This window comes from Aspergillus mulundensis (genome assembly GCF_003369625.1).
Source record: "Aspergillus mulundensis strain DSM 5745 chromosome Unknown scaffold_15, whole genome shotgun sequence".
NCBI classification, from domain to species: Eukaryota; Fungi; Ascomycota; class Eurotiomycetes; order Eurotiales; family Aspergillaceae; genus Aspergillus; species Aspergillus mulundensis.
In genome coordinates, this window is record NW_020797903.1 from 246287 (window position 1) to 271790 (window position 25504).

The following is a 25504-nucleotide window of genomic DNA, read 5'->3' on the forward strand; positions in this document are numbered from 1 at the left end:
ACTTATCGAATGCGGATACCTATTCCTCTGCTCGATCCGGTCGAGGTAGCACATCCCCAAATCCTGGCTCGTAAGCTTCCCCTCGATCATGTATTGTTCGAGAGTGAGTATGGAGGCATCTTCCATAACCCCATTGCAAGTCGGCACTGGCTACATTCGTCATTAGCAATATCTCGACTTTAGCGGAAGTAGATGATTCACTTGGGAATGGGTTCGCGCCTGCAGCCCCTGAAGGGAGCGCATTCGCGACGCCAACAGCAACGCCATAGACTGCAGCCTGTAGCAGCCGCCGTGACAGACGCATGGTGTCCAGAGACCTAGCTTTATGCATAAAGCCATGTGGCATGCTAAGACGAATGACGGTAAAGCTCTCATCAAAACGTCAATCAAAGGTTGCAGCATCATCTCGGCCGCGAACTCCAAATAGCAGGGAATCTACTCCGTAGTCCAATTCCCAATGTGATTATGGATGCCAAGCGGCAATAAAGGGCGTGCGTCGCCGAAAAAATGTTGTCGATTCCGAGATGCCCATGCGCATGATGGTAGATAGACTGAAGCGTTCATTGCCATGCGGTAGGGTTCCACGTACTAATGAGCAACCTACCTAGTTTCTCGGTCTCGTCAGAGAATACGGCGGATGAGCTCGACGCCGGCGCCAGTAAAAAGCTACTTGATTCTCAGTCGACCAGATATCATAATCATACATTAACGTCATACCAAATCCATCAAACAACCTCCTTCCCCCCATCCCTCCGAACCTCCATTCCACCACCGACTCCCAGACCAAGAACACCCTCATCCTCAAACGCCTGATCCCCAAACAAGCCCGCAATTTCCTCGAGACTGGCATTTGCCGTCTCCACATAATAAAAGTAGACGAGCGCAGACGAAAACAGACAGAATCCCGCGATGATGATGTAGAAGTATCCGTGGATCCCGGCAAAAGCATCAGGCGAGACCATGCCGATAATGAAGTTGAAGATCCAGTTGCTTGTTGTTGCGAGCGCCATGCCCTTGCTCCGGCCTCGCAGCGGGAAGATCTCGGCTGGGAGGAGCCAGGGCATTGGGCCCCAGGTGAAGCCGTAGACGATGTTATACAGCATCACGAAGGCGTATTGGCCCGAGGCTTTGGTCTGGATGGAGAGATCGGCTTGCGTGAAGGCGCAGACTATGGCGAGGAGGACGGCCATTCCGAGACCTGTATATATGTGAGTTGTGTTGGGGGGTTGAGGGGTTGGCTTCTTACCTCCAGTAATCAGCAGAGGCTTACGGCCCCAGCTATCTGCCAGCCACCATGTAACGATAGTGGCAGCTGTGTAGGGAATCGCATTGGCGGCGGTGTACAGAAGAGACTTTCGTTCATCGAACCCAGCAGAAGCAAGCGTAGTGGGAAGATAGAAGGAGATGATGTTGATTCCATTCAGCTGGGCGAACATCTGGACCGTGATGCCTACGATCGTCCGTTTACGGTAGCGGGTAAACATTTCCTGTCCTAGTCAGCTTGACCGAACCCATAACTGTTTGGCTGCTTACCGTCCAACTAGACTTGCCAAGGTTCGTCTCATAGATGACGGCTTCCTGAATCTCGGTGTAGACTTGTTGAACGTGCTCTGCCTGTGTATCGCCATTGGAATGGAGATCGGCGACTGTCTGCAGACTCTCCTGCATGAAACCATTCTTCGCCAGCCAACGCGGTGTCTCTGGAAGGAAGAACGACATGGCCAAGAGGATAAAAGACAGAATGATCTGGACGATGAACGGACCCTTCCATGACATCGCATCCGGAAGCAGGAAATTGAAGCCATAGTCAACCCAGCAACTCAACATATAGCCGGCAATCGAAAACGTATACTCGATTCCGACCATCATACCACGGCGATGCGGTGGGGCAATCTCTGTCTGAATGATCGGCACGGTCATAGAGAGGAAGCCAACACCGAGTCCCTGGATCGTTCGTCCGGCGATAAACGTAGCGAACCCTGGCGCGAACATCTGGATAAACGCACTAAAGAAGTAGATGAACCCGCCGATGCGGACGCACTTCTTTCGCCCGACGATGTCACCGAGGCGCCCTGCGATCAGAGCGCCGACGGCGGCGGAGGCCTGTAAGCAAGCAACGGAGATACCGGTGATGGACGAATTAACGGTATCGGTCGATCCGTCTGCGCCGCCGTAGTCCTTGAAGAACCGGCTAATGAAGACCGGGTTGACGAGGAGTCCGGACATGATTCCTACCCGGATATGGATCAGCTTCAATGGTTTCTTCTGATGTGGGTCTCCCCAGAGGCTATACCAGAGTTGTACCCAAACAAGGCATCTCCCAGACTTCCAAACGCACAGGTAGCATATAGAAGTGGCTTGCCCGTGAATGGATATCTCGCTGAAACCGTCTTGGGCTTCAATGTCTTCTCGAGCCAGCTCTGTTGTTCGGCAACCTGCTCGGCCACGGCCTGGGAGCGTCGTTGGACAGACTCATGGTGAGCCTGGTCTCGCGATGAGACCTTGCTGACGGTCATCTTGATGAAGAATGAAAAGAGGTTGTGATGGCGAGATGTGCTCAATCAGCCGGGCATTGTGGCTATTTCTACCCCGGAAGCGCATCCCACGGGGAAGCCCCGGCCTTCTCCAACTTTCGGGCTGCCGTGTCAAATGCCAGGCGTTTGCCCCGATCTCCTCCGCAATTCATGTCCCTGTGACCTCACGCGATTTTCGTAAACATTAAGCTCGCCAATGGTTGTTGTGGGCTGCGAAAACCATACGACGGCCGACCAATCATCGTGTAGGTAGGGTTTGTATGGGCCCAGGTTGCATCCGGATCCGTGCCCACTCGGTTCCGGCGGCTGTCTCTCCTCAAGTCCATCCACCGGCACCGTCCTGCATGTCCTGCATCTCACGGAACCGAGAGCCCTGGCCTATTAAACGCCCAGCCATTTCGCAATTGCATTCTGGCTTCCCAAAATACATCTTCACATCATGACTGTTCCGGCATACGATCAGGTTTGTTCTTGACAACGTTTGTCTATGACTCGTCAGTCGCTGACCGACCAGGCTGTAAATGACGCCTTCGTGCTCTACCCTGGTGGAAAGTTTGGCTATGAAAAACGCGACGTACCTACTCTACAGTCTCAACGCGATGTCCTTGTTCGAGTCATAGCGACCGGACTCTGTGGGTCAGATGTGAGTAGCCGATTGCCTGATCTTGACCTCGCTAATCCTTGGCCAGGTACACTACTGGCAGCATGGCCGAATCGGACGGTACGTGGTTGAGAAACCTATCGTTCTTGGCCACGAGTCATCCGGAATTGTGGTGGAATGTGGCATCCAGTCAGGTTTATCGGTAGGCGACCGCGTTGCCCTTGAGCCTGGTATCGCATGCAACTCGTGCTCCTTTTGCCGTGCCGGTCGGTACAACCTCTGCCGAGATATGCGGTTTGCAGCAACCCCGCCGTACGATGGAACGCTTGCAACATACTATCGGGTTCCCGCGGAGTGCTGCTATAAGCTGCCGCCACATGTCTCGCTACGGGATGGCGCCTTGATTGAACCCCTCAGTGTTGCCGTGCACAGTTCCCGGCTGGCGGGCGACATGCAGGAGAAGTCAGTGATCGTCTTCGGGGCCGGCCCGGTTGGCCTACTCTGTGCTGGAGTCGCCCGCGCCTTTGGAGCATCGACGGTAGTCGTCGTAGACGTCGTCGAAAGCCGTCTCCAGTCTGCTTTCAAGTACGGTGCCACCCACACTCACCGTACCACATCAGATTCAGTTGAGGAAAACGCGTTGGAGATCCTCAACGCTGCCGGTTTGGAACTCGGGGCCGATATTGTCATGGATGCTACCGGAGCCGAGCCATGCATGAACACTGGTATTCATGCCTTGGGGCCTGGAGGGACATTTGTGCAGGTTGGCCTCGGGCGACCGAATCCATCTCTCCCGGTAGGTCAGATCTGCGACAAGGAAATCGTCTTCAAAGGCAGTTTCCGATATGGTCCGCGGGATTACCAGACGGCGATAGGGCTCGTCAACTCGCGCCGCATTCGCTTGGAAGGTCTGGTCAGCCATGAGTTTTCCTTCTCGCAGGCGGAGGATGCATTCCAGAATGTCGCCAGTCGAGCGGGAATCAAGAGCGTCATTTATGGACCTGGAGTGGATGAGGAAATGGCCAAAGCCACATTATCATAGACGAATTTATTTGACGGTTGAAGGAGATTACCTTCGTCTGACGTGGAACGAAGAGCCCAGTCGTAGTGCGAGCATTTGCTCACCCATTCTTCAAACACCTCCTCCATTCCACGACATGTCCCAAAGCCAGTACAGTCCTTGCTCGCCATCAGTGTCCGCAGGCGGCTCGAACGTTTCGTTGCTCCGGATATTGGCAGAGTCCCACTCAGACTGTCCAGAAGGCGGCCAAACATGACCGCGTCCAATTGGCTCCTGTGTTGCGATGTCAGATTGGTGGTTGTCTCCGCCAGTGTACCATTCAGAAGCGCGACCGTCATTTCCCGAAGGTACGACTACAATAGAAAGAATTATTAGCAATTCTAGTTCCGTATCAGGGCAAAGAGCGAATATATTACCGTATTGTACGGACGTCAAGCTTTCATTCAGACGAATAGCACTAGCAAGGTCGGGCCACGCTTGACGACGTGCTGGCGTATGGGTGGTTTCGAGTGTCGCGTCGAGTGGTAGCCGAAGCGTATCCTCAACCGACATATGCCCAGAGCCTGAGAGAGCGTGCTGACGATTATCCTGAGCGTGCTCCGTGATTGGAGCAAGTATAGCGTCTGACTCGCGTCTAAGCAGCAACGTGACCACATTTTTCAGTATTGTCGTGCTTTGTTTGGACAGTGCCGAGCGCTTGCCCAGTAGACCCTGCAATCGCAGGATGCGAGTAATCGTACGTTTGACAACCTGCGCGGTGTCGGACAGCGGATCACTTAGGGCCATGACCGCCAAGACCACGGCCGCATTGAATAGATTGATCGCGAGGAAGGCAACCAGATGACTGTCGGTGGCAAGTTGGGCCAGTAAGGGCAGCTCAGTCACCCGCGATGTTCTCAAAGCAGCGTTCCACCAGTGCACCGAGCTTGCTACTGATGACCCTGGAGATAGGGCCTCGAATGGTGAGTCATGTTGAGATTGCGAGAGGGAGTGCGATTGGCCGTGGCCTGAATCCCCTTCACCTCGTCCAGCAGACGTAGCATGGTTCGTCGATAGGTTTTCCACTTGCCGTGCTAGTAATGGGCGATGGAGGACGATCAAAATGTTGTCGTACGTCAACTGGAGCGACAAAGACTGGAGCGCATGTGCTTTGGCTGGTGGTCCGCTGTCGGAATGAAAATCCTCGTCGAGGTTCAGAGCCAAGTGGTCCGGCAGCTCGTTGCGCCATCTGTGAAGTTTCTTAGTCGCTTCTTTCACCAGCAGATGGTATGCGTCTCCCGTCAGGTCCTTGGATGATCCGGATGTTCGCGAACCAAATATAACCTCAAGAGCGGTTGAAGCCATTAGATATAGACGATTCAACTCTCGTTGATAGGCGGAATAGCATATGGTATTGCCTTGGTCAGCCTGGGGGTAAACAAAGTAGGGATTCTCCGAGGTATCTGCCGGGCTGCTAATATTGCAGTCCCTGTCATTGATTCCTAGTGGCCGGCCGTACGTGATTGATGCAAATCGGTCCCAGGTATATATCGTCCACCAGACTCGTTTTCTCTCCTCATTTTCCTCAAAGCTTCCGCGGGTTGGTTCCCGGTGCAGCCCCACAGCTTGTGAAATTCTGATGGTTGCGCCGAGAAGTGAGAACGAGAGGTTGGGCCGGCCGTGATAAACGCAATATGAACCGAAGAGTATTAAGGTCTGAGCTGCGCTGACGGACGGCTGGTCCATTAACTCGATGAGATGTGACTCGACCAATTTCAAGAGTTCATTGCTCATGAGGCGCCAGTCATTATTATCAGTCAGGTTACAAGGCTCCTTTTGCGAACGGTACCACGAGCCCATGCCCAAGACCACCGCCACTAAGACCAAAAATGGCTTTTGTGAGGAGTAAGCAAATCCATCGGCGACGGAGTTGAGGTTCTTGCGAAAGGTGGGTTCGAAGATCACAAGGGAGAACCAATGGACGGCATCAAAGTAGTCCTCGAGTAACAGATAGATGGTTTCTGTCGGAGGCAGTGGCTGACCCAGTAATGAAGCAATCGGAAATCGCTGGCCATTGGCGGCCGACCGCCGATTGACAACATTGGTGCTGGCTTGGTATCCGGGGATGGCGGAGGTCGCGTGTTCATCGATCAGTTGCCGATCCAGTCCAACGATCTTTTGCGCAATTCCCATGGTCGACTCTGCTTCTCCGTAGTCCAGCTGGTGAGACGCATCATGACTGTCAATATTCCCATGAGGCTCGGCGTGTGGGGCCGGCGTTCGGGGCTCGTTGTTAGCGGTCACTGCTCGAGAGGCTGTCGGTCTTCTCGCGACAGGTTTGGAACTAATCGCTGTTAGCCTCATCTGACAATTGATGGCGTACAGGTTCCTTACATGCGGGTAGAGTCTCTCCGAGAATGGGTGAGCGGAAGCGGCCTACAACTCACTTGGGCTCTCACGCAGAGGGAGCAAGGCCGGAATGGATCACACTCGAGACGGTCAGAAGGATTCGGAAGAGGTCAAGTGGGCCGTACCCTAGTCTTGTGGCGACGACATCTCTCACAAGCACTGCTCACTCGCGTTGGCAACGGCGAGCGCATGTAGTTCACGTCGGCTGCATTGTCGGTCATGGTTTGGAGCAGATGAGAGAGCGCCGGAGAAGCAGGATCCGCCGGAACCTTTTGAGAACGGAAACTGGGGAAGCACGTGCGTAGTCACGTGACTAGTACCCGCTTTGGACAGCCGTGCTGACTTAGCGTCGGAACTCGGTGAACCTCTCCGAGCGTGGTACCCCTGACTTAGCCGCTTGTGTGGCGGAAGCGGCGGAATCGGCGGAGTTTGCCGCCCTGGGTGCCTCAAAGCCAGAGAGACAAAAGACAACAGTTCGAAATACCTACACACAAGCTGATTACTTCTACTATTAAAGTACGCCCAAAGGAAGAAAATCAAAGACAGCCAAATTGCCCTTTGCAGCGACTTCATCCCTCTCATCAAGAGCTCAACTAGTTTGCCAGTTTTCTGCTCGCTGTAATTTACCTGCGATATATATTTCCCTAAGTGTGAAGCATTCCAGATGCCTTTGTTCTCACATACTATCTAAGCGGCATACTACAAAGCCACGACACTCATTTATCGAGTGGAAAACTCCCAATCACTGCCTAAGACAGTTCCTGATTTGAGTACTTTTCGTACAACTCGGGATACCATTTCTGTCCGACGTCCGGATGACTGAGGATCCTGTTCCGCAGATATGCCTCACCGAACTATACCAACCGAGTCAGCGCTATCAAACCCGAAGCCGATTCAACTCACGCAAGAATACAAAGGCGAGAGAAACTCGCTCGGAACATCGACAGCGCGCTTCTTCCTGTCATCCGACACTGGAATGCGGGCAACAATATGAGCGGCGGATTCTCGGAGTTGCTCCGTTGTGAGATCCATCCGAACGCCAAGAAAGAACGGGATGCTATACCGGGTTTTCGTCGTAGGGGCCCGTCGAGCTCATCAGTTACTGGTCCTCAGCGGAGGATGGAACTTACAATAACTCGATGGGTTGTCGCGGCGCAGATCCCACCGGTGATAGCTTCAAGGCCTTGCTGGATGTTGACGACAAGACTTCCCTCGATGGGTGGCGCATCAATCCACTCGCCGTTCTTATTCAAGACCTGCAGCCCACCAGTATCGTCCTGCGAGAGGAAAGTAAATAATCCGGACGAATCCTTGTGTGGGCCGACGCCTTGGGAGTTTGGCGGCGACTTGGGATATTTGATGAACTTCAGCCTGTCCATATTTCCCTTGAAGGCGGCGAAAGTGTCGAGTGGAAGCGAGAGACATTCAGAAACAAATTTCATAAACTCTTGCGAGAGTTGAGCGGATCGGGAAATGTAGGATTCCACAAGTTCTTTCGCACCAGGGACATCTGGATACTGTACATCGAAGGCCGGTCAAATAAGATCTCGTTGATTATAGAAAGCTCGTTAAGTCGCTCGTACCTGGCTATTTCCCTCGAGTCGCCACCAGATGTCCTGATCTTCGGTCCAAGTGTTCATCCCGGGCGTTCCAAAATCGTATTGCTGCTGAGATTTAGTCGCTTTGCTCATGATTTTGTAGTCCATCGGTATACCTCTCTCAAGTCCGTCTTCTTCGCCGTTGTCTCCGCACCAAGCCGCGTGTATCCGACAAAAGACGGGGAATTGATCATATCGCATTTCGCCTTGACTTCATCCGGGAGATCAAAGAGCTCTGGGAGCTTTGCGTGAGCCTGGGTTATGAGATCCTAAAACTGTTAGAGGTCCAGAACTCCAATGGAGAAGTTGGGTACGCCTACTTCCAGTCCATGGTTCGTCAGGTAGAGAAAGCCGACGACAAAAATCGCGTCGCGAAGATCGTTCAGAGCAGCGCTTTTCGTACTTGGGTCTTGTAACCGACGCCAGTCAATTATAGGTATGGAAGAGAATGTATCCGACATTGTTGATAATAGGAGTTGAGAAAGAGGAAGAGGTTCGGCGAGGAGAGAAGGATCTGGGTGACGTGATCTCGTGACCCCGCATTTCCAGTTGCAGGTCTCCGCAGAGTAGCAGAAGCATGAAACTAATCCATCATCTGCCTAACATGAAAGTATGAAAGCCTCAGTTGGCGGATTCAGCCCATGTCTCAGAGGCCAGCCGCACGCAACAGGAACTGGACGCGCGAAAGGCGATGGAAGTCAGACGGCGACTATCGCTGTGATGAAGTGGTTGGTCGGAACATGTAAAAAACTTGAATATGATATTATTCTCGGTTCTGGTATGGGACTCATGAAGTGTGGTAGGTGATGAGCCATCATTATGGGGAGGGCGAGGTGCTGTGTTACTGCGAGACCGTCTCCTCGTGCACTTGCCTTCTTCATCTCGGCTCACTTTTCGACCTACTTTCCCCTCACACTCTTCTCTCCTCGCTTTACCTTAATCTCCTCCACCGCACCATGGACAAAGAATCGACTATTCAGCTGGCCTTCTCGGCCCTGGAGGGATGCGTTAATGTCATCCATGCGGCGTTCGTTCACCGCAAGGTAGTTGAAGATGACAAGCTGCAGCAACTAATCAACGACATTCGGTGAGTTTCATCGTCTCTCTAAGTCCCAATCTGACTTGGCCAGCGGCCTTGCGTCTGTTGTATGCTCCACTGCACCACTCTGGCAACTTAACTTGGACACCCCGACCTCCCCCGGGATTGAAGCCGTCCTGCAGTGGCTACCGCCTCTATACCGTCAATTATCGGCCACGCTGAAGCTGTTGGAGAAAATGCTTCCCCTCCCGATCGAGCACGTACTAGACGGATATGGAATGGGCGCGAACGTATTGAATTGGGAGTTTATCGCGTGGAAGGTGAACAACTACGAGGCAGCCGTACGAGTGGTGTTGGGTGTGATGAAGAGGTAAGATGCTCATGCCGACGAGGCATAGTGGCTAACAATGACTGCTTTCCAGCAACTACGAATGGAAAGAAATCAACCTCGAAAAACTCAAAGAGCAGGCTAGACGGTACGAGAGTGCGATGGACGGCCTGGATAAAAGAGCGGAAACAGGCGATTTGTTGTTGCAGGAGCTGGTGAAAATACCTTATCACCTGGAGGTTCTTGAACGACTTCAGAAAGCTGCTAAGCTGTACACTGTTTCCGTGAAAGACTCGGGCGCTGAGATTGCTCATTGCTCCGTAGGAATCGGGAAACTGATGGCGAGAAACTACTACGCGGCCGATAGAAGCCAGGCAGACATAATCACTGAGACACCGAGTCAAGGGACGAGTGGACCCCAGCAAGAGAGCGAGGGCTTGCGGAGTGCCCGAATTGAACCGGCTTGCAACGCCCACGTCCGGCAGAATGAGGCAATGCAGCAAGGGACGCCGGACGTTGGCAGTGCGTCCAAGCAAGTGCCAACCACAGACTCTGAGAAAACTAGGACACAGCCTTCTCACGAAAGACCCCGAACACTTCAACAAGCGCACGAAGACACATTCGTCGACCAAAGAACGCTCATGAAGAAGAGAAGCCTCGAGATCCATCATCGATGGCTTGAACAAGAAGACCAAGTGTACGCTGCCAAACGCGAAGCAATACAACAGAAGCTGGAGGAATCAGGTTCGTCGCCGGCAAAGCGCAACCCCAATAGTAGCGGCTTGACCGCATCTCTGTATGCCCCAAAAGACGTCGTGTCCGAGCAACCAACACAGGACGCACCTGTGCTCTCTATGGGTTCGTCTAGAGAAACATCCACAGACTATCAACAGAGAGACAGCCTCAAAGCCGTCGACTTTGCGGAAAAGGTTGTGGATCCACCAAAGACGCAAGAAACGCAGGGTTCGGAAAGTCCTGAGAAGAATGAAGCTATTGCGATTAGTATGGCTTTTGAGCGTTCTCAAAGTTCCTCGCGATGCACAAGTTCTGTTGAATTCGAAACACCGATCAAAGCCGACTCAGAAGAGTCTTTGTATCGTCTGAGCCCATCGAAACAGCAGAGCCTCGTGCTACGGCGGACGATTGAGAAGAAGATCGCGAATGCCAATGCTTCAACAGCTGCTCCGCCATCGCCACTGTTACCAAGTCCTGCAAGGAGCGAACAGGGCGTGGAAGACGAGGAAAAAGAGGCATTATCCCTGATGAGTGAGCACGAGCAGGTCGCCCGCGTCTTGCGGTTGTTAAAGGAGCCAAACCTTTCCCACGCAGCGAAGACTCTGGGCAGGATCATCTCTCTTAGAAGGCTCAGCCTTACGTCCAGGCTTGTACTCGCCGAGGGCTTTTACAAAGCTGCGTGTTATGATCGAGTAATACCGTTGCTCCAGGTACCCTTGACCGTGCTTCAGGATGCCCCGCTTGCTGCAGCTCGCATTGACCATCTCCTGGCAAAAACACACTTCAGTCTGGGTGCATTCACCCCTGCCATCAACTGTTGCAAGGTTAGCATGGACAGAAAGAAGAAGCAGTTAGGCAGCAAGCACCCTTCTTTTCTCGAATCAGTGGAGTTGTTGGCCCAGCTGTTGCGAGCAACTGAGAATCCGAGCGAGGCAGAAGCTCTGCGACGTCAGCACTTCACACCCGAGCAGTGCAACTTCCTTCGGCACATTGACGACCTGGAAGCTGCTTTCAACTGGAGGAAACAAGAGTCGCGCGATCCCAAGTACAAGCTGATGTTGATGTCTTTTGTCGCACCCGCGAAAACCAGCGTTCTTGATCAACTCGGTTTGTGTGAAGAATGGGGGTTCCATACCACTGTGCTGGGATTTCATTCCGGCACAAGCCTGCTCAGCCTGCTCAGGAGTGCGGGCGAGAGCGACAAACTGATGTTGCTATTTCTAAGGGGAAATGTTACAGTCGGTCTTCCATCTGGACAGACGCGCCAAACCCTCGATACACTTCTGCAGCGTGCTGTTTCCGCGAATCAAGCTGAGCGGGTGGAGAACCTGCTTGACGCCGGTGCAGACATTGAAACTGAAAGCGACGCAATGACTTCCCTCCACTCGGCCGCAAAGTCGGGCTACTCTGATATTGTGAACCTTCTCGTTGATCGGGGCGCGAACATTGATGCTAGAACAGGGGATGATCAATCAGCGTTGGCGCTCGCAGAAGCCAACGGACATCGAAAGATCGTGGAATACCTTGCCATCAAAGGGGCTAAGAAGTAATGCGGAACCCGCACTCTCGGTGGAGATCCAAGTGTCTGAGTATACTCTTATGTCAATTAGCTGACTCCTCGGGGTGTTACCCTCTTGTTAGGAATGATATGCTCGTATGTTTATGACGATCTCCCCCAGACTCATTTGCACCGTAGCGACCTTCCATCTGAGACACCAACCGACGCTTCATGTACATCCTCAGCGCATCCCGTGGTATCTCTATTCGGATACACAATCCGAGCACCCCCAGTATCCCACATCGGGCACTCAGCATGATACTTGGCGTCCCTACCACCTGACGACTGGATGTGTTGAGATAGCAGCGACCCGGGGGATAAGGTTAAAGTCATAGTCCTGCAAGGCAGCACCGCACCAATCCGTGCACAAAGATGGTCCAGGCCCAAGATTTGGGTGCGGAGTCCAATGGAATTATCGGTTGTCCCCGGTTGGCAAATTCATCTCAGCTGGAGCGCGGAGAAGGATCTTATCTCCGATCAGCTACACGTGGGTCTCCCCGTTCACCCTTGTTTACGAAGATGAAGTAATAATCAGGGGGTTCGAAGCAAGACACCTTGCTTCGACCCTCTCCTTGGAAGGGATGCATCTGACAAATCAACGCTGGACAAGCCGTGCCTGTCCGCATACAAGGTCCTTGATCACTGCTTGGCAAAATCGCGAGACGAAGCGCTATTGTACGGTCAGAGGATCGAACGGATGAGTCTTACACAGCCCAGTTCGGATCCCGTCCTTATTGGCTAACGCTGACGCTGCATTAGGTATCATGGCAGCCTGGCAGGATGATGATGCGTGGTGTGGATGGACCCGCCAAGCATTTGGATCCTTCGTGCAAGATGCGAAACAATAAGACAGCGCAGCACGGACTCGGACTCGGACTCGGACACGGACACGAACTCGATCGCGTACGAGTTGCACCATTGTCCCATCGACCGTAGCTCCAAGGCGCAAGCACAAGCATAGAAATCAGAAGCGATGTGGTGAAATATGACGCACACCGGCAATGCTAGAAAAAGCCAACGATACGAGGGCTGACGGCCCCAGATCATCGCTGCCCGGGCGTTTCAAGTTTCGACCATTCCATAGGCCGGCCCGTAAGGCGTGCTGAAAATAGACCCGTCACAGAAGGCTTGGCCGGGTAAGCACTACGGCAAGCATTGACAGCACAGCCCTGTTGGAGACTGGAGGCATTGTGGAGGCTCAGCTCAGCTAGCTAGGGCTAGCCGTTCCCGTGCTAGGGACCACCCTAAAAGATACGAGACGCCCAATCACCACACCGGACGCATGAGCTTATCCTCCTAGCGCTGCGAAATGAGGATACCTGATTCTGGAGGCTAGGTAGCTTTATTTTATTGCTGGAAGGATGTGCACTGCCAAGAGGCTGACTCTGAGCTTGCGAAGGGAGACGTTATAAAGGGTTTGTTTCCCGGTGTCTGCATCATCATTGTCAACAACAACACCTTCAAAAACAAACGGGCAGAGCAGAGCATCCACAGATCAAGTCCCTACCGCCTCGACTCCCTCTTCTGGCCACGCCCTCAACCTTTTTTTCTTCGATACCAAAAAACACCCGCCAAAATGATGGAAACCATGCCAACAAACCAAACCCTCCTCGATGACCCCTCCCTCTGCACAATCGACACATGCCCGCTGTCCATGGCCTCAGTCGAGTACCTCCCAAAGCTCTGGGCGCAAATCCTCTTCATCGCGATCTTCGGCCTCGGTCTCCTCCTGCATCTCTTCCTGGGCATCCGGTACAAAACGTGGACGTTCATGATCGCCATGGCGTTAGGGCTCATTGGGGAGATAGTGGGCTATGGAGGACGAGTTGGCTTGAACCAGGATCCGTTTAACGGCGACTACTTCCTGCAGTACCTTGTTGCGCTCACCATTGCGCCGGCGTTCCTGACGGCTGCGATTTATCTCACCTTGTCGCGCATTGTCGTTGCATTTGGAGAGCGCATCTCGTATTTTAAGCCGAGGACTTATACAATTACGTTTATCACATTTGACGTCCTGGCGCTCTTGCTTCAGGCTATCGGCGGGTGAGTGCCCCAACAGATTTACCGAATGCCTGAAGAGCCTATGCTGACGTCTCTCTTAATTCAGAGGTATAGCTGCATCCGCGGACGACGATGACAAAGATGCCACGGACCTCGGCGTGAACATCATGATTGCTGGTCTGGCATGGCAAGTCGCAAGTCTGCTTATCTTTACCGCCATGTCAACGCACTTCTTCCTCCGCGTTCGCAAAGCCCCAGGATCGGACTTCAACCTGGACTTTGAGAGACTCCGCAACAGCCGCTATTTCAAGGGGAGTCTCTGGGGTCTCTCGATCGCAACACTGGTCATTATCGTCCGGTCCATCTTTCGCTGTGCCGAGTTGTCTGAAGGTACGCGTCCAGTCCCTCTATGTATAACAACACTGTTTAACCGTGCCTTTTTAATGCAGGTTTCGACGGCGACCTCGCGAACGATGAGGTGACGTACATGCTTCTGGAAGCAACGATGATTGCAATCGCCGTCATTCTTCTGACGGTCTTCCACCCCGGCACGGTCTGGAAGGGCCAGTGGAACCAGGCAGTTTGGAACACGCGGTCCAAGGGTGGAATGTCGAGGATCATGCCCGTGGTCACGTGACTCGGGCGCTTGGCGCACCCAAACACCTTCATGTTTTTGTAGCCTCCTAGATAGCTTCAGTTAGTTAAGTTAATATAATTATTTATAACTTATATTATTCCTTTCCTTAGGTTATAAGCCCTTGCTTTGCCTAGGTTTTATTACTTTTTTTTTTTATTTATAAATACATAAATTATAACTACTAGGCCAGCCCTAGTAACCGCATTATTTTACGTGAAAAAATTTTTACCTACCTTTGCCTTTAAGTTTAATGCTTTAAGTGTTAACACTATAATAAAAGGCTTTTTTACTATTACTAACAAGGCAAAAATTACTAACTTAATTATTAAGCTTAATAAAAAAAACTATTCCTAGTAAATAAAATTACTAGAGATTAGACTGCAAGACTTTAACTTTTTTTTTTAATAAGTTTTTTAAGGTAATTACCCAATGCCTGCAAAACTAAACCTTTATAACTTATAAAATAATAAATTTATTATAAAAACCTATTATAAAAAGGTAAAACTTAATAATAATATTAATATTTTTATAATAAAAATTAAACACTTGCGCGAGAAAATTATTATATATAATAAAAAATTAAAAAATGCTTATAATAAAAAGATAAAAAAATATAATAAAAAAAGGTTTATAATACTTATAATTTTTTAAAATACTTGCACTTTATTTATTCAGGCAAACCTTTATATTATACGCAATTTAAAAAAGGCTTTTAACTTATTTAAGGCCCTTTACAAGCCTTACAGCCACGCAGTAGCTTATAATACTTAAAATAAGCTTTTTATAATAAAGCTTATAAATATATAAAATAGAATTATTTAGTTAAATAAATAAAAAAATATTATTACTAAACTAAGGCATTAAAAACTTAAGTTACCCCTTTAAATAAAGGTTTATTTTTTTTTTACCATAATTTAAAATATAGAGTCTTATAAAGCTTAGATTACTTAGCTAAAAATATTTTATAATTTAATAGTTTATAAAATAAAAAAAATATATATTTTTTTCTTGCAGTACACGCAGTGCCACTAAATAAAAAAAAAGTTACTTAAAGTAACTTTTAACACGCTATTTATAAATATAATAAATAAAAAAAATAAAAATAAGGATAAAAAAAAGTTAACTATTAACAAGATTTTTAAAAATAATTTACTTATAAAAAATATTAACTTTATTTAGTATTATTATCACGGCGCCCTGGGTAATTACTTTTTTTTTAAGTATTAATTAATAAAGTAAACTAGTTCTTATGGCTTACAAGTATTTTATACTCCTAGCCTTTATAAATAAGGCTATAAAGGCTATTATAACTATAATTTTTTTAGCGTATTTAAAGGCCGCGGCTAAGGGGGGTATAATAAATATAATAAATATAATTTATATAAATATAACAACTCCTAGAATCCCTTTAAAGCTTATTATACTAGTTAATAACTATATAATAGTTAAGCTAATAAGGTTTAAAGTAACGTGTATAATTAGCACCTTTACTAATAGTAATAATAATAATAATAGGGCGTTTTTTAGCAACGCTAGCTACTATTAGTAAATAATAATTTATTATTTTTTTTTAATTATATTAATATAAAATATTATGTAGCGGCCTATAATAATATAATAAAAAAAAATTTTTATTTTTAAATACTTAACTTAGGATTATTATATTATATAATTTCTTTTTGCTATAATTTTATATTTTTTATAACCTATATTATTAAGGTAAAGACCGCTACAAGCACGCCTTTTTTTATTAAAAAATATAGTAATATTATAATTAATCTTACACTTTTAAACTTAATAATATATATTAAAACTCTTATTTTAAAAAATATTTAGCTAGCGCCTGCGCTAGCTTATAATCTTATTTTAATATACTAGCTTGCTAAAGCAGGCGCGCAAATACTTTTAAATAAAAATAATAAATTTTTTTTATAAAATAGTAAGGCTAAAGGGTATGCTATAATTTTAAATAATTATTATTATTTTTATATAACTAGTTAATTTTTTATAAAGCTTATTAATACGCTAGAGGTTAATAGCTTGCTTACTACTATAGTAAAGCTATTTTTTAATACTAATTTTAAAGCAAATTTAAAGCTAATTTTTATTAAATTAATATATTATTACTTGGCCCACGCGAGCGAGCAAAAAATACACTAAACTACTTAAAATATTAAAGGCCTAAAGCTTAAAAAGGGCGGCCTTAAGTATTTTTATAAGCCATGCCTAATAAGTAAAAAATATTATCTCTTACTAGGAAACCACCGCAAGATTTATATAAAACCTAAAGATCTTATTTATTTTAATATTTACGGACTAATCTTTATACACGGATATAATAAAAAACACTATTTTATAATATTTATAAATAATATAACCTATTTTTACTAGGTGTTCCTACTTTATAATAAAAATAAATTACTAAAGAAGTATATTTTTTTAAAAAACTATCTTAAAACCTAGTATAATATTAATATAAAACATGTTTATAGTAATAACACTAAAAAGCATGTTATGCTTGCTAAATATTTTTAAAATAAAGGTAAAATATAAGACCTAGCGCCTGTATATAATCCTTAGCTTAATAATATTTTTAAAATTAAAAATTATTATTTTATAAAGCCGCTTATAATAGTTATAATAATATATTAAACTCCTAAATATTTTTAGGGGCACCTTATTTTTATAATTATGTTTTTTTAAAATTATATTTTTAATAATTATATAAAAATATTACCTTATAAAGCTCTTACTAGTAAATAACTTAATATTTTAAAGTGGCGCGCTTTAGGTTGCAAATACTAATATTTTATTTTTAAAAAAAAGTATTAAATAAAACTAGATTTTTATATGGCTAAAGGCCGCTTTATTAGTTATTTAAACTTTTTTTATAAAGTTTATAATATTAAAATAAAAAAGATTAAGTACATGCGCGATGTTATCTTTAAAAAGATTAATAATACTAAGTTACCTTAAGTAACTATTTTATATAATCTTAACGCCTTAATATATTAGCATAAATAAATTAGCGGCATTAAAAAGGCTAAATATACACCTATAAAGTTTTTATAACTATATAATTATTTAAATAAATTATAGCCTTAGTTAGCTTTATTTACGCCTTAAATTTTTATATAAATACTTACTAAAACACTTATAAAGGCTCCGCCTGCAGTTTAGGAAAGTACTTATAACTTTAAAAAGGAAATCCCTGCTTAAATAAAAAAGTATAAAGCAATAAGTATTTTACTTTTAATTACTACTAAAAATAATCTTAATAATACTTGCTATTTTCTAAATTTTTAATATTTACCTTTTCCTATAGTAAAGGACGTCCCTAATAAAGAAGATATATATAATCTAACTTTTATTAAATATAAGTATTGTACTATAGCCAAGATTTATAGTTTTAAGTTTTTTAAATACTTTACATGTATTATAAAGCTATTTTAGCGTCTTAAAAAAGCACTAAATATAAATAGTATTTAGTTTTTTAGTATTAATCCTAAAATAAAAAATAAATTCCTTGCTTTTCTTACTACAGCGCCCCTAGTAGTTATTAATAAAATTATATAGTAAATTTAATACTAAATTAACACTTTAATTATTACCGCCACATCTAAATTTTTTAATAAAGCTATGCTATCTAAAAATCCTAATTTATTTAAGTTTAAACCTTAAATATACAAAAAGGTACTTAATTATAAAAATACAGAACTCTAGCGCGAGGCGTGTTATAAAAAAATATGCTTATTATTTTAAAATAGCACCTAGCGCGTTATTAATAAAAAAAAGAATATAAAGCTATTATTAACTTACTAGGTTTTTAAACTTAAGTATAATAGTACTTATAAAGCACGCCTAGTTATAAAAGGCTTTAAGTAATATTATAATAAGAATTTTTACAAGGTATACACCGCAGTAGTAAAACTTATATTTTTTAAGGTATTTATTATGCTTATAGTGCTTTTTAATTAGTAATTATATTTTTAAAATATTATTACCACATTTCTTTATACAAAACTTAAAAAAATAATTTATATTAACCTTTTTAATAGCTACAAGCAAGCTGGCAAATATAGCCTCTTGTTAAAAATAATATATAGCCTTAAGTAGTTACCTAAAAAATAATATATTTTTTTTTAGAACTTTTATCTTTCTAGGATTTAAATACCTGCATGTAAATTATTTAATATTTATTAAAAATAGCCTATACGTCCTTGTATACATTAATAATATTTTTATATTTTTTTAAAATAACACTTAGTATAAAGCTTTTAAGCAGGAGTTCTTAAAACTTTTTAAAGTAATAAATAATAGCCAAGTTAAAAATTACTTAGGTGTTAATATTTTATTTAGTATAAATAAAAATAAGATATTTTTGTTATAATACTTTTATATTTTTAAGATTTTTAAGTGCTTTAGCTTAAAGAACTGCAAGCCTTTTCCCATGTTATTTTATAAAAAAAAGGTTCTTAAAAATTATAATAACCAGGCCTTTATAAATAATATAACACTTTACTAAGCTATAATAAAATACCTAATCTAGCTTATAATTTATACGCGCCCTAATATTACCTATATAATTTTTAAAGTTATAAAATACACGCGTAATCCAGGTTAAAAACACTTAATTATTATTAAGCGTGTATATTACTATTTATATATTACTTTTTTTTTACTTTATACTATTTATTTAATAAAGGTGGCCTATAAGGCTATACTAACGCTAACTAGGCCAGCCCTTATTTAATAAAGGAAACCTTAATATTTAAATATATTTTTAAACTTATTAGTGGTTTAATTTTTTAGGTATTAAAATATTAGCTTAGTATAGTGCTTTTTTTTATTAAATTAAAGTATATCGCGCAGGCGCTTGCAACTTAAAAACTTATTTAAATTTAACTACTTTTTACTAAGCTAAATATTAAACACCTAAACCTTACGCGTGTGTGTTTTTCTAGGCCTATAACTATTTATGCTAATAACTAAAAAGTAATTATTATGTTTAAAAACCCTAAATACTATGCCTGCTTAAAGTATATTAATATTTATTATTATTTTTTTCACTAGGAAGTATTAAATAAAAATATTAAATTTTTATATATACTAATAATAAAGCAGGCTGCTAATAAACTTATAAAGTTACTTAAAAAAGTAGCCTATTAACATTTTATTTAAATAATTAGTATAAAACACCTTACTACACCATAAATTAACTTTATACTACCGCTTTAAAAAATTAAGATAGTCTTATTTATTTACTACCCTGGGCAAGGGGGGTGTTAAAAATCATGCCCGTGGTTACGTGACTTAGGCGCTTAGCGCACCTAAACACCTTTATGTTTTTGTAGCCTCCTAGATAGCTTTAGTCAGTCAAGTCAATACAATTGTTCATGGCTCACATCATTCCTTTCCTCATGGAAAGGGCCCGAGATATGGCAAGACGGCGAGTGTCGATAGTGAGATTTCGCTTAATGGGGTGCGTGCGCCGCAGGGGGAGATGCATACCGTTTATCCGGATACGAGGTATCAGGCTTATAACTCTTAGAGGTTGGGGAGAATACTGGAAACAGAAGCGAGCAGGAGGGTTGAATGGATGAGATAGATTGTGGTCATTATCTGCTATTGCTCGGAAGTCTAGCGTTTTGTTTCGCCTATTGGCCTTTTGTTATACCGTTTCCTTTCCTTTTTCTGTGTCAGAGATATCCGGATACACTGTTTCCACGTTGGAGTTGTTACCACGCCGTAAAGAAAAGAACTACATCCCAGCTATCCCATCCCTGAAATAATCGTAACTCGAAGACGGGAAGCCCAAGAACGGCCAAATCCGTTGGATCGGCAGCCCTAAGGATCCGAAGGAATCAGCCAGGATTGCAGTGGAGATGCGTAAGCACTCAGCCTCAGCAATCAGCTTGCGACATGTGCAGGGGTCTTTGAGCTAACATCTCCTGTTACGGCTAGAGAGTACCTACCGACCTCGTTCGAATGCCTAGATAGGGTCAATCATTTCCGTGCTTGGTTCCAGGTATGCCCTACATGCCCTTTAGAAGGATTAAGGAGTGCGAATCGTGGCTGGATACTCCGAATCTCCGACCATATTGGCTCGCCCAGCTGCAGCGCTTGGACTCGCGTTGTCCTTGTCGATCGGGCCAGCGAAGAACGGACCGTTGTTACCAGACCGTCAGACTGCGCGTGGCAGGGAAATCTCGTTCTCACGTATGCTGGATGATATCGGGAACATCTTATTGACGCTTTCTGGCTGTCGATGTACCTGACAGTCAGATATCTGCACCTGGATAATGAAAGGCCTATCGAGCTTTGTCCGCCGGCGTGTCGCGCAAACCGTCATTGGCAAGGCGACAAATAGCTGCGTCCATTGAGAGGTTGGGGATCTTTGTACTTGAGTGGTGATCTACCCAAATGTTGACTTGAAGGCCAATAAGCATGACACTTGGAGGGATAGGGCTATAGCAAGCGGATCTTAGAACCCTAATCGATCGCACCGCCAAGTTAGGTATACCTAGCGTGCCTAGGTGGGTTCAGCGGGGGCTGTGCTGCATCTTGAGTCACAGTGGTGCTTAAGTACATAAACATAGGCCATGGAAAGTATGAAAGACGAAAGTAGATCCCACGGTATCTCGAGCAGCAAAAGATCAGGATTATGTTGATACTTCTTACCCTCCCCACTGACCTTTGCTTTTTCATCCTCTGCCACGCCCTTAATGCCCACCCCAATTCACCCCCTTGACTAACCAAAGACCACCGAACCCCCTACAACGACATCCCCTACACCTCCTGGCGGTGTAAAGTCTACCACGAGAACCTTAAAACCCACACCCGCCCAAACTCCCTCGCCCTGCTACTGAGGAACCGGCAAATCAACGCCGAAACCCTCGCCCTGCTGGCCCATCTCCTCGAGGCCAGAAAGATAACTACCACATCGACATCGCCATGCTCAACGAGCTAGAGCTGTACCCAACCTGGCTGTGCATTTCATAGCTTACAGATGCACGCAACAGTCCGCCTCTCCGGCCCCATCATCACGCTCAACGACGCCGCGCACCACAGGCGACGGGGGGCATCTAGGCTTCCGGTGGATTTTCTACGCCCTGCTTTCGCGGTTCCCGGGCTACGGGGCTGTGCCGGAAAAGGACGGGGAGGACGCGGATGGGCGGCATGCACAGAAGTCTGCGTCTCGCATCCGCTCACACCGGTACAGGGACAACCCGCTCTTCCCAACGCGGCGTACCACAATCGACACGCTGACCCTCGACATCCGCGACGCCGAGCGCAGCATGTGGTTCCCCGACGATGAGGTCACGTACGGGGACTGGTGGAGATAGAACCATAACGGGTGGTTGTGGCGGGATGAGAGTCAGATGCCCGAGGCCCTGTCTGCGTATAAGCCGCGGCCCGAGTGGGCTGGGCATCTGGCGCGGGAGATTCGGCTGTTGTTGAGCTGGGACTATCATTCTGCGCCGTATGGGGGGATGCTGGTGCGGAGGATTGGGAGGGGGAGGGTTGTGCTGGGGAGGAACCCTAGGTGGTGAGGGAGTTCAATGTTTGGGGGATTGCGGAGGAGATTGGGGATTGGGGGGTGGGTGGGAGATTCCGACGTGGATGCGGGAGTGACGACGGTAGTGGGTAGGGCTGGCAAGTTGGCCATGCTGAGGACCGGGGTATCTGAGAGATTGGTCGTGCCGGAGTGGAAGAAGCCCAAGATTGTCTGGCCCGGTGGATTGGAAGGCCTGGCGGATGATACCATAGCCTATGAAGAAATTAACCTCCTTGGGAACGTCTACCAGCTGCCGGGCCGCTATCATTCAACCATATATACTATGGTACTCAGGTGAAAGCGAACCCAACTTACAGAAGACCTAGCGTCGATATCCAAATAAGTGTGTATCAGTACCATGCCCATGGACTCGGCACTTGCGCTCTAAACAAGGACCCGGATATCCTCAGTTTAAGCATCCGGTCGACTATCCCTGGAGGTTGTAGGTATTGCGCAGAAACTCCGCATGTCTTCCATGGCATCCATTCTAAAGATTCATGGCGAGCCGCACTGTGTTCTCGTTTCTCTGACAAAGCGGTTCCTGGTCTCGCGCTGGCTGTTGCGCTGAGGAGGTTTCGAACTTGAAGACCTGATAGGTCTGGTGCAAAGTGATGAAACGTTTTTAGGTTCCCTAAACGCAGAGTCTGTCGCTTGACAACATGTTCTGTGAGACCTGGCCTGCAGGACAGCGAGAGTTGTCAACTGAGGCCCCGGGGGATACGACGAGTATGGAGGAAACTTTCGCAGCTTGTCTAGAATCTGTCCTCGAGGCTTGTCTAGGTATGCCTTAGTTAGTTAGGAGTAGCACTCTAGGGGATACAGAACGCCCTTCGTGACGACCTTGAATTATCTATATCCTTTTACTCATTGTCTTAGTTGTGTGCAGACAGTCTGAGATAATATCACTTCTCCATTACCCCATCTTTGCTGGATCTATTGGGCAAGTGAAATTTTGTTTTAAGATGCAGTGAAAGAAACTCTGCAACTCCTGGTTTGCATTCCCAGTGAATGAGACACCTTCTTTACAGATTCTGGTGCCCTGCACACCCACCAGGCATTCACTCAGCCCAAACCCACACAGCTTCAGTGAATAGATGCAATCACCAATATCAACAATTTCCTCTCCTCTTCTTCTAGAAAATTCTTATTCTCATGCCTCCAACCTGCTTGTCTGCAATTTTCCTTTCCCAATCATTGCCTCCATTCAACATCTCTCGAATCGCCAATTTGATTGTACTGTATCAATCAGACCAGCAGCATGTCCACCAACCGCGAATCCTCCCCTGCCGGGATCCCAGACGACATCTTCCCCCTCGATCCAGGAGGCGACATCGTCCTCGACATCCACGGCGTCTCCAAGGTCCTCGTTTCAGCCCTCCATGCACAGGACCTCGAGTCCGGCATCCTCACTTCGCTCCCTTCTCAGCTCGTGAACAATAGCAGTGACAGCGACAGTGGCACTGAAGACGACGGGAAGGGTGTGCTCAGTGTCCTTGTCTCAAGTGACCGTCTCACCGATGCAAGCCCGCACTTTGCAAACATGCTCGGCTCCCTCACAGAGGCCATGGTCAGCAATGACCAAAGTATGAACGAGCACTGGAGAATCCGCATTGACCTCCCTTTGCGTCCTCTGGAGCATGCGATGGACATTAACGACGAGAGCCTGGCATTCTTGTATCTTCTTGTCATACTCCATGGCCAAGGCCGTTTCATTCCGGTCGAGGTTCCCTTGGACATCCTGGTTGCTTTGGCGCTCCTCGTGGACTTCCTCGGGGAGCCGTGCTACCAGGCTGCAAAGGGTGTTGCCGATATCTGGGTGAAGGTGCTGAATGGCGATGTCGACCACGAAGATGTCATGGGTCCTGCAGTGAACATACACGAACGCCTTGCCTGGGTGTTGATCGGGCACGTCTTCAAGCGCGAGGATGTTTTCCGCTTTGCGACAAAGGCCGTCCTTCTTTCCTCCGAAGGGAAAATCGAGTCTATGCTGCCAATCCCGGCTGCTATTCTGGGTATCGCCCTATCCCAACCTGCACTCCTTGCCTGGAGTTATTGCACTCGCTAAGCTAACCAAAACACCGCACCAGAATCCCTCAACGCCAACCGCACCAAAACCCTCACAACCCTCACCCGCCTCCTCACGCACCTCCGCGAACCCATCCTCTCGGGCTGCCGCAACAAAACAGGCCTGATCCCCCTGCAAACCGACCTGGAAGAGAGCTACGTGCATGTCCTGCCAGAGCACGTCTCGCTTGCGGTTGCCGAGGACCTCGACAATCAAGCGTGTGTTAATGCTGTGCTGCGCGCTTATGAAGCCGCGATGGAGTTCCTTGGGATATTGACCACCGTGGGTCTGGACTTTGAGGGGCTGTCGGTGAGGAAGATTGTGAGTGGTGCGTTGAGGATTGATGTCTCTGAGGGCGAGGAGTATCTTGACAATGGGGCGCATGAGAGGTGTTCGGTTAGTTGGAGGGTGAGGGGGGTGCTGGGGGTGTTTGAGATGCCGGCTGGATTGCAGTTGGAGGAGTTTCAGGATTGATTTTCTCGGGATCTATTTCTTATTTAACGAAGCAAAAGCTTGTCTAGCTAGTTCTCTTGGTTCCTGGAGTTGGCGTTCTGATTGATCCATGGATGGATGTTGGATGACTTGGCCTCCTGTCTCTGTATGTGAGGATTCCCTGCATACTATTACGTTGTACAGTAGCATCACTCGGGACAGAGTATGGTAGAGATACGGAGGTTCTCGAAATGTTGCCTTTCCAGGCTGGACGCCAACTCATCTCAATGAACTCCGTTAATGCTGTCATGACTCTACAGTCGACATCTGGACGAACTGTAGTGAGCAACAAGCGCAGGCAATGAAAGCTACACTACGCCCCAACTCCGCTTGGCTTTCTATTGGAATCTATGCTATCACAAGATCGATCTCAGCGCGTTAGCCTTCTATACTGTGGAGAGTAGCGGCTCTACAAGGGGGCGTTGTTCCTAAATCGAGGCACGTGGCTCGACTGGCGCAACGACAACAGCTGCAACGCCAACAACGGACTTTGAAGCATACTTTTATTGAATAAACAATAGGTCTGAAGCGGCGGCCCTAGACTAAAGAGATACGGATGCATGTTTACACGAATGCCTTGATTCTGTGCCTCTCGAGCGCACGGTAGCTTGTTTCTGCGTAGCGATGCCTACGCCAGCTATGGAATAAGATCATGTTGGGTGTGCAAGACCTGGTGAAAGTATTTAGATGCCGTCGAGGAGTTGGTTGCATGACCATCGGATGGTATGACTGGCTTTTGACTTGCACCTGCAAGCTAGGGCAGCGATGACTTAATGGCTACAGTAGGAAGGCACCACCGGATTCCAACAATGTTCTCGGCCTATTCCTATGTACATGGATCTTGATAGCATCCATATTGGACAGAGGCGCATTAAGCTTTCTCCAAGCATACAACTTCATCAAGGGGATTCGGCTTTTGCTCAATCACGTACATCCTCACAAGCCCTGC

The 25504-nt window shown here is 46.3% G+C and overlaps 7 protein-coding genes across 7 annotated transcripts; 4 read left to right on the forward strand and 3 right to left on the reverse strand.

Moving 5' to 3' along the window:
* Positions 1-725: 725 nt before the first annotated feature.
* DSM5745_10394 (sugar porter family MFS transporter) lies at positions 726-2516 on the reverse strand (the record flags this gene model as incomplete). Its single annotated transcript, XM_026752410.1, has 4 exons — positions 726-1198; positions 1247-1487; positions 1534-2231; positions 2294-2516. The coding sequence occupies 4 exons, from the start codon at positions 2514-2516 to the stop codon at positions 726-728; spliced, it is 1635 nt and encodes a 544-aa protein (XP_026598853.1).
* A 457-nt stretch (positions 2517-2973) lies between these two features.
* DSM5745_10395 (NAD(P)-dependent alcohol dehydrogenase) lies at positions 2974-4177 on the forward strand (the record flags this gene model as incomplete). Its single annotated transcript, XM_026752411.1, has 3 exons — positions 2974-2997; positions 3049-3177; positions 3224-4177. 3 exons carry the CDS (start codon positions 2974-2976, stop codon positions 4175-4177), a joined length of 1107 nt encoding a protein of 368 aa, XP_026598854.1.
* A 90-nt stretch (positions 4178-4267) lies between these two features.
* Positions 4268-7576, reverse strand: DSM5745_10396 (fungal specific transcription factor domain-containing protein; the record flags this gene model as incomplete). The annotated part of the gene is made up of 4 exons (XM_026752412.1): positions 4268-4509; positions 4573-6479; positions 7328-7398; positions 7448-7576. 4 exons carry the CDS (start codon positions 7574-7576, stop codon positions 4268-4270), a joined length of 2349 nt encoding a protein of 782 aa, XP_026598855.1.
* A 67-nt stretch (positions 7577-7643) lies between these two features.
* Positions 7644-8603, reverse strand: DSM5745_10397 (isopenicillin N synthase family dioxygenase; the record flags this gene model as incomplete). The annotated part of the gene is made up of 5 exons (XM_026752413.1): positions 7644-7646; positions 7675-8061; positions 8128-8208; positions 8259-8411; positions 8463-8603. The coding sequence occupies 5 exons, from the start codon at positions 8601-8603 to the stop codon at positions 7644-7646; spliced, it is 765 nt and encodes a 254-aa protein (XP_026598856.1).
* A 495-nt stretch (positions 8604-9098) lies between these two features.
* Positions 9099-11794, forward strand: DSM5745_10398 (ankyrin repeat domain-containing protein; the record flags this gene model as incomplete). Its single annotated transcript, XM_026752414.1, has 3 exons — positions 9099-9229; positions 9273-9551; positions 9604-11794. 3 exons carry the CDS (start codon positions 9099-9101, stop codon positions 11792-11794), a joined length of 2601 nt encoding a protein of 866 aa, XP_026598857.1.
* A 1584-nt stretch (positions 11795-13378) lies between these two features.
* Positions 13379-14440, forward strand: DSM5745_10399 (RTA1 domain-containing protein; the record flags this gene model as incomplete). Its single annotated transcript, XM_026752415.1, has 3 exons — positions 13379-13845; positions 13910-14193; positions 14253-14440. The coding sequence occupies 3 exons, from the start codon at positions 13379-13381 to the stop codon at positions 14438-14440; spliced, it is 939 nt and encodes a 312-aa protein (XP_026598858.1).
* Positions 14441-23256: 8816 nt separating this feature from the next.
* DSM5745_10400 (uncharacterized protein) lies at positions 23257-24537 on the forward strand (the record flags this gene model as incomplete). Its single annotated transcript, XM_026752416.1, has 2 exons — positions 23257-24010; positions 24086-24537. The coding sequence occupies 2 exons, from the start codon at positions 23257-23259 to the stop codon at positions 24535-24537; spliced, it is 1206 nt and encodes a 401-aa protein (XP_026598859.1).
* Between the last annotated feature and the right edge of the window lie 967 nt (positions 24538-25504).